Source organism: Canis lupus, chromosome 28, assembly GCF_003254725.2.
Source record: "Canis lupus dingo isolate Sandy chromosome 28, ASM325472v2, whole genome shotgun sequence".
In the NCBI taxonomy this organism is placed as follows: Eukaryota; Metazoa; Chordata; class Mammalia; order Carnivora; family Canidae; genus Canis; species Canis lupus.
The window spans coordinates 7,751,914-7,768,744 of record NC_064270.1 but is presented as its reverse complement, the minus strand read 5'-3'; the positions used below and the strand labels follow the sequence as shown (position 1 = coordinate 7,768,744).

Sequence of the window (16,831 nt, the reverse complement as noted above, 5' to 3'; positions counted from 1 at the left end):
GAACTATTCTTCTAGCTCACTTGGACTCCTTCCTGGTGTCCATGTATGGGTTTTTCATTCAGTAAAAATATGTGTGTTTCCAAGGCTCTCTTGCATCATTTAGCCTACAGAGTGTGGCTCCCATGCAGAATCAGGCATTGCTACCTAAAGGGACAGTTGTCCTTCTAGGGGGCTGGACGAAGGAAGTGCCGAAGAGAAACAGGAAAAACTTCAGGAACTGTTTCTCTCCTTCTCTCCTATTTAGTGCTCATAAAATTACAAAAGGTCACATTATTTTCTTGTGTTGTTGCAATTGAAGAAACATATGAGCTTTGACTTTGCAGACCAATTTTGAGATCGAATTTGTGGCTGAACTCTTAAGCCTGAAACACAGGAAATCCTAATGGAAATAGTCCCAGTCGGTTTCATCTTACAAGCATCAGTCTGGCTTCTTACAAGCACTGTTTTTCTACTTGTCTCATTTGTAATCATGTCTCCCCAATAGGCTGAGAAGCGAGATCGTGATAATGACAGTGATGACGTGGAGAGTAATTTGTTACTCCCTGCTGGCATCGCCCTCCGGTGGGTGACCTTCTTGCTTAAAATCTACCGAGCAGAGGACATCCCCCAGAGTACGTATGGACTTAATCCTACCCTAGGGTGACCATTTATTTGCATGGTCACGTGCGTTAACACCATACTCTGAATAGTGATTGGTCATGTTTTTCTTCATGGACTTCTTTTCATTCATTCTGACCCCATTTCTGGCCCCATGAAAGCTACCTGAGCAGATTGATGGGGCAGCCAGTTGGTCACTGATCCATTTTCCTTAAGCGTTTGGCCCATCCCGCTCATCTCTCCTCTTCTCAGTATTCTACAGCTTCTCCTTACTCTAGAGGATACTGAAGAGAGGCCAGCAGGCAGCACTTCCAGCTCCTTTCATCCGAAGGAAAATATGAAATTTTTGAAACAAATAAGTGTGTTTGTTATTGAATTATTAAAAATGGCTGAGCAAAGGGTTGCTACGTGCCAATAACTAGTAATTTGTCAATATGATGTTATGGGGTACGTATAATAAGAGGTGGGTGCATTTAAGAGAATCACTTACTGTGATTTTACTCATAGAGACTAGTCCAGAACTCCTGTGTACTTGCCAAGGACCCAGCATCCTTTTGCCCTGCCTAGCCTGTGTGCTTTCTGCTGGGTCCTGGGACATGGGACCCCTCTCCAAGTCTCCAGGTGGCAGTAGTTTGTATATAGGCCATGGGTCTCTTCAGGATTTGCTACTTTCTCTGGGAACCCGCCCTCACTTGTTTAACACCCTATAGTGCTTCTCTCATCTCTCCTTAGAAATATCCTAAATGAAGTAAATAAGTTAAACCTCACATTATACTGCCTTGGCAAACCAGTGTAATGGATCCTCATTTGCTTCTGAGTTTGTTAAAACAGAGAGAGAGAGAGAGAGAGAGAGATGCTGTTTATAGTTGCTTAAATGTGTTATTTATGGTTATGTTATTTGTGATTATGCCAAAGCTCCTTGAATTTCTCTGAAAAAAATTGAACTAGGCTTATGTCATTTTGACCTAAAGCACCTTTTCCAAGTTGAAGCCAGGTTGAGTTTTTGAATGGCCTCTTATCCTATCTAGATGGACTTTATTCTACTTTTTCCCTCAACAAATGACTGATTTTCAATATAATAATTTATTGGCATATTTTTCAAGATGCTTTTGTTTTGTTTCATTTTATTTTTTACTTTTTTTGGTGTTTTGTTTCGTTTTTGACTTTTTGGGGAGAACACATTTCTTTCTCAGCTAAGACAAGATTTCTGCAGTTATAATGCTATTAGCGCATGCCACTTTTGAGAACAATTCTTGTTGAAACTGTCTTCATGGATAGGAGAAAAATTTTAATTTTGCTGAGTGATTTCTATCCTTTTAAGAAACTCAAATTTAATTTTTGCTGTGTAACGTATTGCTTTCCAGTGGATGATGCCTTCTCACAGACAGTAAAGGAAATATTTGGAGGCAATGCAGATAAAAAAAACCTAGTGGATCCTTTTGTAGAAGTTTCCTTTGCTGGAAAAAAGGTTTGTATGTGATCTAAATGCAGACACCTCTAGAAATAAATATTTAAAGCATCATGCTTTCCTTGGAGTGAATTTCTGTTTACTCTTTGTTAAAGCAGCCCCCTGATGGTCTGGGAAGTCTGCAGGAATGGAGATTATCTGAGTCAGAACATGCAGACTTCTCCACAAGTTTATTTTGGAGCAGAAAGTATGCAGATTCAAGTTAGAAAAATTCAATCTTCAGAAAGAATAGAACATGAAAACTATCACTGAATTATTTGGATTACTTCTCAAGTCCAAGCATTTTCTTAATCTAAGGCAAGCTCCCTCACTGGCACCAATGATTCCTGGTAAATGTAGAATATGGCTCCCCTAATGTCCAGCTGCCCACTCCTATCATGTTTCTCACTTTCCAGACCCCAGTGAGCTGCTGAAACTGGAGAGCAGTCAGGGGAGCTCCATCTCATTCTGCTGGGAAGAGCCAGGGGACTCTTGGTTGTAGACACATCTGTAACCACCACTTTTACCTACAAAGATGGTCAAAGATGGAAGACTGGGATTCTGTAATAGAATAACAATGCACCATGGACAGCTGTAGGCACAAAGAACTAGCATCTTTTATGTAGTTGAACCAGTTACTTATGAAAGCGAGATTTGGGAAACCATACACTTATGGACCAGGTGTTACTTCCTAGGAGAATCAGTGGTGGGGGAGGCGGTGAAAAGCCCTAGAGTGAAATTTACATTCAGACTTTAGGGACGCCTGGGTGGCTCAGCGGTTGAGTACCTGCCTGTGGCTCACGTCATGATCCCAGGATCCAGGATCGAGTCCCACATCAGGCTCCCTGCAAAGAGCCTGTTTCTCCCTCTGCCTGTGTCTCTCATGAATAAATAAATAAATCTTAAAAAAATAAAATAAAATAAATAAATTCAGACTTTAACCCACTCCAGAGGTGGGTAAGGCAATTTCCGTAACCTCTCAGTGTCAATTTTCTTAACTATAAAATAAGATAATAATAATCTCATAGGATTGTTGATAATGGTTAATTAATTAGAGAAGTAATTTTGTGAGCCTACTAAATATCAATACTGTTCCATATGCTGAGGATAGAGAAGTTTGCAAGACAGTCATGGCTTTCATGGAGCTTCCTTTGTAGTAGAAGGCATAACAATAAATAAGTTAACAAGTAGTTTAATGATCTTAGGTAGTGCCCATTACTATGAAGAAAACAGAGTGGGGTACAAGAAGTGATTTGTACAGGGGGTTGGAGAGATGGGTTTTCGTTAGGTTATCAGATGGGACACCTTTGAGGAAGTAACATTTGAGCAGAGGCCTGGATGGTGTAAGATCTGGGGACGGGGGCTTCCAGGCAAAGAGAAGAGCCCAAGGAGAAGACACATCTGCAGTGAAAGAATCCCCTTGAGGCTGTAGTGCCACAAGCCAGGGGGAGCTACAAGATGAAGTCAGAGAGATTTGGGGTGGGGGAAGATAGGTAGGCAGGGTTTTATCAGCCAGAGTAGGGTCTGGACTTCATTCTAAGCGTGCTCGGAGAGCTCACTGAGACTGCTACGCAGGGGTTATCATGAAAGTAAGGAGGCAGGAGAGGACCATGCATCAGACAGGAGCCAACAAGAGGTGTCCAGGGGGAGATCAGTCTCTGCATGAAACAGGGGTGTCAGGACTTACTCGCAGAGGCACGTGAGGGGGAGAGAGATATGGCTGATTTGATTTTTCCTGTTTTGACAGGAGCTGGTTTGGGGAGCAGGGAGAGGGGCTAGTGGGCAGGATCTAACCATCTGTGTGCACACATTAATGAAGAAGTGCTTACTAGACAGTATGTAATAAGTGCTCAATAAATATTAACACCGGCATCATTACACTAATCCAATGTTAGCAATCTGGCAGTTGAAAACTAACTTTTAGTGCATGGAAGGAGCAAAGATTAATATTAAACCCATGTTACATTTACCAAATAGAGAAATAAACTTGAACCAGGCTACTAAGTATATATCTAGTAAGTAAACTATTAAAGTCATAATCTAGGATGCATATGTTGTGAACTTATGGAAATTAGAATCTTGAATACCTATAGTTGTGTTTTGATGATTTTACAGGTTTGCACAAATATAATTGAGAAAAATGCAAATCCTGAGTGGAACCAAGTCGTTAATCTTCAGATCAAGGTTTGACTTTTTTTCTTCAATAAAAAGTAAGACTACTTAATTTAATAGTTGCTGAATAAGTTGAGAAATAACTATTTTTTTCTGTTTCCTTTTAACAGTTTCCTTCAATGTGTGAAAAAATAAAACTAACAATATATGACTGGTAAGTTAAAAAATAAACTTATTAATTCAAACTTAAAGAATTGAGTGTTTGGATTTTGGGGAACACTACTCTAGATGGTCTCTTACTTTTCAGTTTGCTCCTTTTTTCTTCTTTGGCATAGTCACAGGGGGAGGTGATAAATTGCTCCTGGAATTGGGTGTTTTCTTTTAAAAAAATTAATAATGGTATTGTTGCAGAAAACCTTCATGTATCTTGGTTCAATTGCTTGTAAACAAGGGAAGGGAAAAATAATCTGAAAAATCCCGCAAGATAAGAAATCAAGGATTTTTAAAAAAGATTTATTTATTTATTCATGAGAGACACACACAGAGAGAGGCAGAGACACAGGCAGAGGGAGAAGCAAGCTCCTCGCAGGAAGCCCGATGTGGGACTTGATCCCGGATCCCAGGATCAAGCCCTGAGCTGAAGGCAGACGCTTTTTTTTTTTTTTTAAGATTTTATTTATTTATTCATGAGAGACACACACACACACACAGAGAGGCAGAGACACAGGCGGAGGGAGAAGCAGGCTCCATGCAGGGAGCACGACATGGGACTCGATCCCAGGACCCCAGGTCACAACCTGAGCCAAAGGCAGATGCTCAACTGCTGAGCCACCCAGGCATCCCTGAAGGCAGACTCTCAACCGCTGAGCCACCCAGGTGTCCTGAAATCAAGGATTTATTTTATTTATTTATTTTTTATTTTTTGAAATCAAGGATTTAAATAGCATTTAGGCTATCCAAAATAGACTTCTGAAATGGAGTAAACAAACCATTTCTTGAGAAGAATCACCAAAATGTTCCAACAGCTATTTTCTTATGGTTAGAAAGGAAAATGGACAAAGCTACCTATCTGATTGAATGAGAAGAAAATTCATTGAAAAGTTCTGATGAAATTTTGACTAGACCATCCTCCTAGCAAGGATGGCCATCATAAGGCCATTCTTTTTTTTTTTTTTTAATTTTTATTTATGATAGTCCCACAGAGAGAGAGAGAGAGAGAGGCAGAGACACAGGCAGAGGGAGAAGCAGCCTCCATGCACCGGGAGCCCGACGTGGGATTCGATCCCGGGTCCCAGGATCGTGCCCTGGGCCAAAGGCAGGCGCCAAACCGCTACGCCACCCAGGGATCCCCATAAGGCCATTCTTTTTTTTTTTTTTTTTTTTTTAATTTTTTTTTTATTTATTTATGATAGTTACAGAGAGAGAGAGAGAGAGAGGCAGAGACATAGGCAGAGGGAGAAGCAGGCTCCATGCACCGGGAGCCCGACGTGGGATTCGATCCCGGGTCCCCAGGATCGTGCCCTGGGCCAAAGGCAGGCGCCAAACCGCTACGCCACCCAGGGATCCCCATAAGGCCATTCTTAATGTAATGTTCTAATTGGATGAAGCATTCAGTTAGCAGTCCTTAACTCCTTGAGAGTGAAAATGGCAAATACTGTCCTCATCCTCATCATTAGTGTTTATTCTGGAGTTAGCTACCATTTTTTTTTTTTTTTTTTTTTTGAGTATGAAGAAGTGCTGTGCCTTGTGCCTTAACTACAGTATCCCACTAGTCTTTAGAGTAATGCCATGGGTTAGAGATGATTATTAGTTCCTTTTACAGATGAAGACACTAAGGCTCAGAGAGGCCAGATGCATGGCTCACTGTCACTCTGATGGTTAGAGACTGAGTTGGGACCCCATCCTGTCTAGCTGACTCCAGGATTTTTCCTTTGGCAGAATGTATTTGGCTTTTGTGTTAGCACCCTCTTGGTACTATGACAACAGGGCACTTTGGGAGGAGGATAGTAAGTCTCATTTTGTTCGATGATGACATCACCATTTATTGAGGGTCATGGAGGAGTCGAGAGGACAAAAAACCCCTTCCAGTGAGTGTAAGCTTGATTGAAGTACTTGAGACCCTCAGACAACATTGTGAAAGTGTTCTGTGGGCCTCAAGAGACCTCAGGAATGTGGATATGGGCCTATATATCACAGGTGACTACTCTGGCTTACCAGCTTTGATTGTGGATTGAGCCTTCCTAGAGTTGCCTGTGACCACTACAAATGTGGTTCCTTTCTGACCTAGTGTGCCCTCTCCAAAGAATAGTGTAGACTAGGATGCACAGGGAGGCCCTGTTTAAGGAATCCTTGGGTCCAAATCTTAGGTTACATATCCTGTGGGTATTTGCATAACTGAGAAGCTAAGAATTCTTTAAATGTAGTCTAGATCCTTTTGGATGAACAGAGAAGGTTTAAGACTTGTGCATGTGCTTAATATCCTTAAATATTTTTTTCTCATGCAAACTGTTTCATTAGTCTTTCTATAGCCTAATACTATTGTACTATACAATGTATAATATTATATGTAACATGTGATATTACTATAATACAGTATAATAGTATTACACAGTAGCATAATCTTTCTCCCAAATACTTAACCTTTCTTCTTTCCCGTGGGGTCTTAGATTCAGAGCGGATATACCACTATTTTGAATAAAGAAGAGGATGCATTAAGCAGAGAGATGCTATTAATAGAAATCTTATGGGGTACCTGGATGGCTCAGTCAGTTAAGCATCTGTCTTTGGCTCAGGTCATGATCCTGGGGTCCTGGAATCGAGCCCCGAGTCAGACTCCCTGCTCAGCATGGGGCCTACTTCTCCCTCTCCCTCTGCCTTTCCCCTCAACTCGTGTTCTCTCTCTCTCGCTCTCTCTCAAACAAATAAAATCTTTAAAAAAAAATAGGAACCTTGTTTTTTACACCTACTGTTTGTCCAGCCAGAGATCACTTCATGAGTTAGGCTTGCAAACTCTCTGTGATATCCATGGAAAAATTCATTGAGTTTTAGTGGGAATACTTGTTCCTACCATGCAGGTAAGATTTAGGTTCTAGGTAAGCAATGCCCTCTGCTGCCCTGCATGTTATACAGTAGGTGCTCAATTAATATTTGAATTGAATTGGAAAGGAATTTTTCTCACTCTAGAGGAGAAAATATATATATATATATAGCCCATTGTAGTCATTAAATCAGAGTAATTAGTGTGAACATGATAAAATCAGATAGTGCACTTATCCTATGTAATGTGATTATATTTCACTCATTATATAATGTCCCTATAATTGGCTTATTCATTTTTTGGCAATGGTATTGAGTGGCTATAAGCAAATTCCTTGGCCTCTGTGTACAAACCATAGTTTCCATAGTTGAAATGAGTTGTCTGATTAATGTTTCTCAATGGGTGGTTGGAGGATCATCTGTCCAAATCAGTTAGGATAATGCAGATTGTGTAAATGCAGATTCTTGTTCTCCACTCCTGCCTTTATTAAATAAAAAGTATGAACAGGAGAGGAGAGGTGGGGTTTCCAGGTGATTTTTAAAGTACAGTAAAAACCTCGAGTCCCACTGGCAAGGATGATTTCTGAGGTCTAGGGACTTTTCCAACTCAACCTTATTATTGTTGAAGGGAAGCTATTTATTTATAGGTAGAAGCCTTAACCTGTTCTTTTACACAGGGACCGTCTTACTAAAAATGATGTTGTTGGAACAACATATCTACACCTCTCTAAAATTGCTGCCTCTGGTGGGGAAGTGGAAGGTAAGTCACTCAGCAGAGCTGAAACAAGACAGTGCAGAATTTTTGAAGCAGAATGAACTGGAGTAGCCACCTGGACTTGGTTTCTTAAAAGCCAAATGTGATGAGCCTAGTGAACTATTTTGATGATGTTTTGGTGATGACCAGAACAGTTAATTAGTAGTTAATAATTGAGGCAACTAACAGTTTGAAGACTTTATATTCTTGCTCTCATCCAAAAATTCTTCCCAGTAGCTATTTTATAAATTTTTGAGTGTCAGTACAGAGGGCTAGCACCCTATTTTTTTTTAGATTGGCATTGACAACAGTCCACTCAAATATAAAATAATACTTCCTTCTCCACTGACTTCTTTAGCAGGAACAAGGATGTCAAGTAGCAATGAGCCATATAAACTCCACTCCTGAAGATAATGTGCATTTTGTTTTCATGTTAACAAGCATCGATAACAAACACACTTTTCGTTGTTCTCCATACTGAGAACTACTGCTTGCTTATACTTGGCATTAGGATTCTGTGCATATTCCAGAAATTATAATAAGAAATGAAGAAGAAAATTGAAGATTATAAGAGGAAAAAATGTAATATTAACATATCTATGATATCAGCAGCTGATTTTTTGTTACCAAAACAAATATAACAAAAATTCTTTTAATTGCCAATATATTAAACATATTGAATAAGTTATATGAGAAAATTTGAGACCAAATATTGTCTTGAGAAACTCAAGGTTCATCTCATCCTCATTTTAAGAGGGAACTTTATAGGTTTTTAAAAAATATATTAATTCAAGCAATATAGCATGAATAAGAATCTGAAAGATTTTAGGGATATAATGAAAAAAATAGAAATTTCTTCTCTTAAGAAGAAAAAAAAGGCAACTAGAAATTCCAAGAAAAACAAAATACTGAACAGAATGGCATAATTCAGATATAAAGTCCCATGTGGCCATTATTCTAAACAAATGTTAAAAACTAAAAAAGATCCCATCTGCACATCCTCTGCTAAGTGGCAAAGGGGAACATATGACTGGATCTGTAGCAAAAGAAATGTAGTCACAACTTTTTCCTTTCCTCTGCAGAGACAGTATTTATATGGCTGCTATACTGTTAGCACTTGTAATGGATTTTTAAATTTTTTTTCTTTTACCCTAGAGCCAAAGCTCTGAACAGAATATAAATGCTATTGCCCATCGCAATGTAAAAGTACAAAACATAGAGGTTAGAAGTGGAGGAAGGAATGGAAGAGAAGAGAGAGTAGGCCTGCTGGTAGCCTCTTCTTATCAAGTGAGGAATCAAGACAGAAAGGCTAGATTAAATCATAATGGTAAAAAATAGAGTAATTAAAAAATCATACCAAAACCATGTGGGTGGGGAGGGCCAAAATGAGTTAAATTCATCTATCATTGGCAAGAAGTCATTTGATAATTACTTGGAGGTAATTATTCAAGACATATTGGTATAAGCAATTTTCTTAGTGATACAGCAGTAACATCCAGAGCACTAAAACCAGAAATTGTTATATGCAGGTTTCAACCTTGTCTCTGAGGCCTTCTCTCCCTGAAGGCCCTGTAATCAGTCTGATAAGAGTCTCAAAATAACAAAATGCAGCAGACATCCCCCCATCACCACCAAAAAAGGGAAACAAATAATGTACCATAAACTACAAGCCCTTATGTGCAAAGCCTCAGACTAAATTAACTTGGATTTTCTGGCCTTGGTCCCAATTAAGTCAGACCTAAAACAAGTGCAGATTTTATGAAAAATATGAATGTTGGTAACTTCACCAGGCCTCTTTTGGTGGTGAGAAGCTCCCTCTTCTCAGGTGCCTTGCTGCCTTAGAGCTGGAGAGATTTGAGTTATTTAATGGGTGGTGGTTTTGCCAGTTGTCCCAAAGGTTTGAGCTGTTTTGCATTTAACTGATGAGATTTGTGTAAATAACAAAAGGGTCATGTCATTTGGGTCTGAATTTGGGGTTTTTCTAGTGTTGCTAAACCACTTACCATATTGGATTTGATAACTTTTTCACTGTCTCTGTTATAATGCCCATGTTTCTCTTGTTTAACCAGTCATATTTTTACTATATAGATCTCTCATCTTCGGGATCTGGGGCTGCGTCATATACAGGTTTATGCTTTGTAATTTTCCTATCTTCTAGATTTTCCTATTTACTCTTGTCTTACTAAGAATGTCTCAATTGACTGCATTTAGAACCTTTTTTTTTTGACATTTTGCTGTCTCAAAATAGTTTTGCTAGCGTATTAATTTTTGTACTTGTGCTATATGGTTGTCCTGCATGGCTAAGCTTAAAGCAAGTGTGCTAAAAGGCTCTGCTACCATCTCACCTAGATGCATACCAACCTATTTGGTGTCACTGTAAGAATTGTGAGAGATAACCTTGTCTGCTATTATTGTTTATGTTCAGTAGGTAGAGTTTTGGGGCACCAAATCAATTATTCAAAATATATGCAGTAACTGCTCCTTACTTTGAACATGGATCTCTAGGTTGGAAGACACTGAACGATTGTACCTTGAAGGTTTTCATCTTCCAAATGGGGGGATCATAACATGTCTTTTGATTTGTACAGCACTGGCCATCCTTTGCAAGTTTGCTCAGTGGTCTCACATTTGACCATCACAATTCTATTATTATGGTTCCTCAAATAGATGAGGACTCTGAAGTTTACAAAAGTTTGTCTTCTTTCAAGTAAACATGAAAACCCCTGCCATGCTAATTTACCCAGGGCTGTGTGGTGAGGGGAAAGAGATATTGCAAGTGAGAAAGCTTTGCAAATATAAAGCATTATTGTCTGCCTTTGTGTTACTGACACAATGCCCCATTCATATTCATTTTTAAAAATAGATCTTATTATTATCTTATCATCAGATTTTATATGAATATTAAGTAGTCCTTAGGTTTATAATGAACTTAGAAGATTTGGTAACACTTCATTCTTTCATAATAATATTTATGTGGTAGCTCCCTATGTTAGAACTAGCCTTTGGTGTTTAGGGAATCAAAATATGTTTGAATCCTTCCCCACCTACCAAAGGAATTTATAATGTTGTCAGAAATTAGCAGCTATTTAAAGTTCAAAAATTAAAATATAAAATAATACCTTATAGAAATCCAAGATGCAAAGGAGCTTTGGAGAGGTGAATGAAGTTTGGAAAATACCGCTTGAAAAGCAGGTCCGAGGAAAAGGTTGATGACCCAGCTAATGAATTTTTGTTCATTGGAAGTTTGATGTAACAATTGTGCATAAAATGGGTTAGGAAAATTTGGGGGAAGGAAGAGACTTAGCTTGTGAGACTATTGGCTTTCCCGGGAGACAGTGCTGAGAAGCATAGAAGGAAGACTCAGACACATAGAAGGAAGGCTCTCCATGTTACTGCATAACCAACAGGCCTAAGTGTTTAAAATACTTGAAAAGAGATTTGCTTGGACAAAAAGAATTAAGCTATTGATATCACAATAACATACAGTAGATCATAATTGACAATGTGTGTCTCCATCCCTGGAAATGTTTAATGAAAAGCAAGTACTCATGACAAACAACTTAATAAGTCGCCCATGCGTACAGGCTGGGGATGAGGTGGGACTAGATGAGAGGGATGGGTCATGTACTGGAAGGTGCCCTTGTCTGAACTATGAAAGTATAAACTATGAAACTCAAGATCTGGGCCTAATCTGTCATCTTGAAGGAACTTTGACAAGTCATGTCACTTCTGTGGGCTTCAATTTGCCCATCCATAATGTGGCATGACTATGGTGCAAGAGTTTTAATGTCCCTTCTTTCTTGAACATTCTGTGATTCAACTTCTGGAAGTACCTTCTTTTTCTTACTATGGATCTCTGCTCTAGTTCCTTACAACATATATTCTAGCACAAGGAAAAATCTTAATGCTGCTTATTAATAATAAATTAGTCAACTTTGACATATTCCATATGGCAGAACAGATAAAACCAAAACAATTCATATGTCCAGATATAACGGTCATTTATTTCATCCTGATCATTTGATAACATGGTAGCACAATCCAGAGAAATCTCTGTTGGAAAAATTCTTGGTTCTTATTTGCATTTCACAAGAAATTTCCAAACAGGTGTGAAATATGGTCGCCTACGGTGTTACCATATCTCACTTAGGCCGTCAGTTATTACTTTCCTATATCATTATTTAAATCTTTATTTTCTCTTGCTTTCTTCACTGAGATTGCACTTCAACTAATTTCTGCCAGGGAGCATGGTTCCTACCTCATCTCAAAAGTGTCCCAGCCCATTTACACATGTAGAAGAGCCTCAAATTAAAAAAAAAAAAAAAAAAGGCAAAATGTACTTATATACAGTTTGGTCAACTGTTCATTAATGGATATTCTGCTCATTTGTCACTCCACATTTATCTTTCTTCATTTCATTTAAGCATAGAGTTGGAAAGGGCCATAGAGGTGATGTGGTTAATTTCTCATCCATAGGGGAATTGTCTTGATAATAATCCTAAAAGTCTTGGCCTCAACATTTCCTCTGTCCCCAGGGCAACATATCCCATTGTTTGACACCTCTAATTCACAAAAAGATCTTCCTTATATTGAGTGAAACAAAGAATGCCTCTTTGTAGCACCCATAAGTAATCTTTACTTTTGGAAACAAATTCATCCTTTTTCCCTATAGGAGCATTCAGGTGGTTGGAGGTAGCCCTTACATTTCCCCATCTTCACCTACAATCTCCCTTTGACCCCCTATTTTGTTACATTGCCCTCAGTTCCCCTCATTGCACTAGGAATAGTCTTGCTAAGACAAGGTAGCAGAAATATGGAGCACTATTAGATGCTCATCAGAGAGAGAATGTTATGAATGGGAACTACTTTAGACCAAGTGGCATTTTGGGTGAACAAATACAGTTAATCTGATATACATCATTTAGTATCATTTAGTGACTTCCCCAATCAGTATAATTTTTAATAACAATTACCAATGACACATTTAATACAATGCTAGTTATAAACTTGCAAAAAGGGCAGCCCAGGTGGCTCAGCGGTTTAGTGCCACCTTCAGCCCAGGGTGTGATCCTGGAGTTCCGGGATCGAGTCCCACGTCCGGCTCCCTGTATGGAGCCTGCTTCTCCCTGTGTTTGTGTCTCTGCCTCTCTCTGTCTCTCTCTCTCTGTCTCTCATGAGTAAATAAATAAAATCTTAAAAAAAATAAACTTGCAAAAATGTGAAGATCATCTTGTAAGTCTTCTTATTCTTTCATTTGAATAGCATTATCTTTCTGTAATAAGTTTAACTGAGCTATCTAGAAAATGTTTTTTACTTAGTATTTTATAGCAATAAGAGAAGGTAAATACAGCAAGTCTCACAAGTGCTTATAATTTGCACTAATACAACTAACTCACAAATTAGAGGAAAATATGCTCACTCAGCTAACTACTAACTAATATTTATTTCAATAGACCAAGTGTTAAAAGCTTAAAATGTAATAATGATGTTATCTCTCAGCAAATACAGGAGAAACAGAGGTGGGCTTTGTTCCAACATTTGGGCCTTGTTATCTGAACCTTTACGGAAGCCCTAGAGAGTACACAGGATTCCCAGACCCCTATGATGAGCTAAATACTGGAAAGGTTAGTTTCTCAATTACGGTTTGTTATTAATAAACACTGATTAATGTGATTCCTTCTTATAATGCTTATAATTAAGTCTCATATCTAAGGAACTAGTGCACACGCACACACACACACACACACACACACAAATAGACCCAACATGTGATGGATCAAGTGTTGAAGGACAGAAGTCCCATTCTCCTCAAGTCTTTGAATGCAAGGTTAGGAAAGGATCCTGGAGGCCATCTAATTCAGCAATTAGTAATGTATAGCATAAAAAAAAAATGTATAGCATGGCCATTCCCCTGGTCCTGCACTTAGGGCAAATGTCAGCAATTAGTGCTGGCTCTTTCCTAACAAGCAATGTGCTGCCTCAGAATTCTGCTCAATACTGTGTTCTAGGAATGTACCAAATGATTGGAGGTAACATGCCTGAAGAGACTGTTCACTATCACCGATCCAATCCACATCTTCATTTTATACAGATGAGGGTATGGAGGCCCAGAGATGGGAAATCCTTTTTCCAGCACGTTAGAAATAATGTCTTTGAGTCAGCTCTCAAGGACCCCAAGAAAGGGACTGTGGTAGAGATAAAACGCTGAGGGATGAGGGGTAAAGGACTGACTGTGGAGGTGGAAGCCTTCCCTTCCTCTCTAGAAAATTCTATTGCCAGCGCTACTAGGTATGGAGGGAGGAGTATCCGCTCTTCATCTTCATGCTCAGCCACACCCAGACTATCTTCCTCTTTTATTTCCTGGCTCCTCTGAGACTTCCCCTGGTGGCCAGTATGGCAGACTTCTCTTCCTGAAAAGAGGAGAGAAGGAGCCAAGTTGTCGCAGATAAACTCAGACAACTACTTTAATAGGGTGAGGGAGACTTGGAGTACCTTCCTCTTCATCCCCCACCTCCAGGAACCCCTTCAGGATCCAGACCTCAGTCATGGCCAGGACCCCTTCCAGTCCCGGCTCTCCTGGCTCTCTGGGGATCCTTCCCGAAATCACCGACTTTTCTTTCAGATACCAGAGAGCTGAATCCAACTGAGAGAGTTACTGACTGACTGATTTTGGAGGTTAGGGCCGTGGGGAGGAAGCACAAAAATGTAGCTGAATGAGCCTGCCTAGAGAGACAGAGTTCTTTTTGCTGCTGTTCACTCCTAGAGGAATAATCCTGTGTTGTTGCCTTTCAGGGGGAAGGAGTTGCCTACAGAGGCAGAATCTTGGTTGAATTAAGCACTTTTCTTGAAAAGACACCACCAGACAAAAAGCTTGAGCCTATTTCAAATGATGACCTGCTGGTTGTGGAGGTAATCGTTGAAGTGTGGATGATGCTTGGTATGGAAATGGGTATTAACGTTAGAGGATTGGTGGTGGGATGGCTAGTACTGGCCTGCCTGAACAAGTGGGGACATCCAGGAACTGAAGAGTCAGCTTTGACAGAATGGGAGAGAGACTTGAATGCTCAAGGACCTCTTGATCTATTTAACACCCTCTTGATCTATCTAAAACAGTCCGATGGGGGGTAACGAGACTTGCTTCATCTTTGTGATGTGAATACCCTAGTGAAAACTGGAGAGACTGACTAATGATACCTCCAAACTGAATGGCCCATTTGCTAATTGGAATTGTGTGGTCATGGGGAGGTTGCCACACGAGCCATTCCAAATGGCTAATCATTTCCACTTTCAGAAGTAGGCATATCTCAGGCTTCCCAGCATGTGAAGGCATGTTTATATTAATGCCCACATTATAATAGCTCTGAGCCCCATTCTTCCTTGAAAACAGGAAGTCTTCCAAATTCACCTCCCCAACCTTTTCTTTCTTCTTCTTTTTTTTAAATCCACTCTTTCCCCTCTTGGGAGACAATTTATGCATAACACCCATCATCCTGTGGTAAAGAGCTACAGATGTAGTTTTTTCCTAGTAAATTCAGATATCAGTGTTACTAACTCCAGGCAATAAATACCAAAATATTATTATCATGAAACCGTTAAATGCTCCATTTTTCTTGTCAATTATTTGGCATATACAGTACAGATTTGTTAACATGTGATGAATAGCCCAGTATTAAACTAGCCCTGTCTCTATTGTTCACTGAATCATTTCCAACACATCCTGTGCCATTACTAGGGGGTTTTATTTTTTTTTTTTTTTTATTTTTTTTTTTTTGGGGACTAGGGGGTTTTAAAAATAAATTATGCTAGTTTATTTATATTTTTATAAATGAACATACAGCCCTGTGTAAGTTTAAAGTACACAGTGTAATGATTTGGTGTATTTATATACTACAGTATGATCACCACTATAGTGTTAGCTAACACTTCCATCACATCACATAATTTTTTGTGGTGAGAACATTTCAGATCCAGTCTCTCAGCAATTTTGAAGTCTGTAACACAGTGTGGTTAACTATAGCCACTATGCCCTGCATTAGATCCCCAGAAGTTATCTAACTTCTAACCGCAAGTTTGTACACTTTGACCAACATCTTCCCAATTCCCCCAACCCCTGGTAACCACCTTTCTACTCTCTGTTTTTATGAGTTTGCCTTTTTTAGATTCCACATATGCACAACACCATATGGGATTTGTTTTTCTCTGACTTACCTTACTTAGCACAATGCCCTCAAGATCCTTCCATGTTGTCACAAGTGACAGGATTTCCTTCTTTCTTATGGCTGAATAATATTCCATTTTGTATATGTATATCACATCTTCCCCCATCTATTTCTAAGAATCTTAGGTTGAAGCTTACATGTTCCAGAAATCTGAATTTTTTGCCAGAGCAGCCAGCTCACTGATGCCCCTCTGCCCACTCTGCCCCTTGCTGGATTTTCCACACCTCCACCCAACAGGCTTCTTCAGGCTGCTTCCCTTCTCTTACCCTCCATTCCAAGCATGGGAAAGACCTTTCTCTCTTTTTTAAAATTTAAGTTCAGTTAATTAACATATAGTGTATTATTAGTTTCAGAGGTAAAGGTCAGTGATTCATCAGTCTTATATAACACCCAATGCTCATTATATCACATGCCCTCCTTAATGTCCATCACCCATTTACCCCATCCCCCTACCCCCTTCCCTCCAGCAACCCTCAGTTTGTTTCCTATGATTAAGAATCTCTTATGGTTTGTCTCCCTCTCTGATTTCATCTTGTTTTATTTTTCCCTCTCTTCCCCTGGGATCCTCTGCTTTGTTTCTTAAATTCCACATATGAGTGAGATCATATGATAATTGTCTTTCTCTGATTGACTTATTTCACTCAGCATAATACCCTCTAGTTACGC

The 16,831-nt window shown here is 39.3% G+C and overlaps 1 protein-coding gene across 6 annotated transcripts in view; it reads left to right on the top strand.

The window, feature by feature from the left end:
• MYOF (myoferlin) overlaps window positions 1-16,831 on the top strand; it is a 142,565-nt gene that overhangs the window by 57,339 nt on the left and 68,395 nt on the right. For 4 of the 6 annotated variants that reach the window (XR_007406922.1, XM_025466545.3, XM_025466544.3 and 1 more), the window contains exons 12-19: window positions 485-611; window positions 1,962-2,065; window positions 4,160-4,228; window positions 4,327-4,370; window positions 7,870-7,952; window positions 10,035-10,073; window positions 13,446-13,570; window positions 14,739-14,855. Coding sequence is in view for 5 of the 6 variants with exons in the window: in XM_025466545.3 (XP_025322330.1) it covers window positions 485-611; window positions 1,962-2,065; window positions 4,160-4,228; window positions 4,327-4,370; window positions 7,870-7,952; window positions 10,035-10,073; window positions 13,446-13,570; window positions 14,739-14,855 (708 nt within the window). In the remaining variant the exon portion in view is untranslated. The remainder of the gene's footprint in view (window positions 1-484; window positions 612-1,961; window positions 2,066-4,159; window positions 4,229-4,326; window positions 4,371-7,869; window positions 7,953-10,034; window positions 10,074-13,445; window positions 13,571-14,738; window positions 14,856-16,831) is intronic. The other 2 variants (XM_049103616.1, XM_049103615.1) reach the window with 1 other exon arrangement.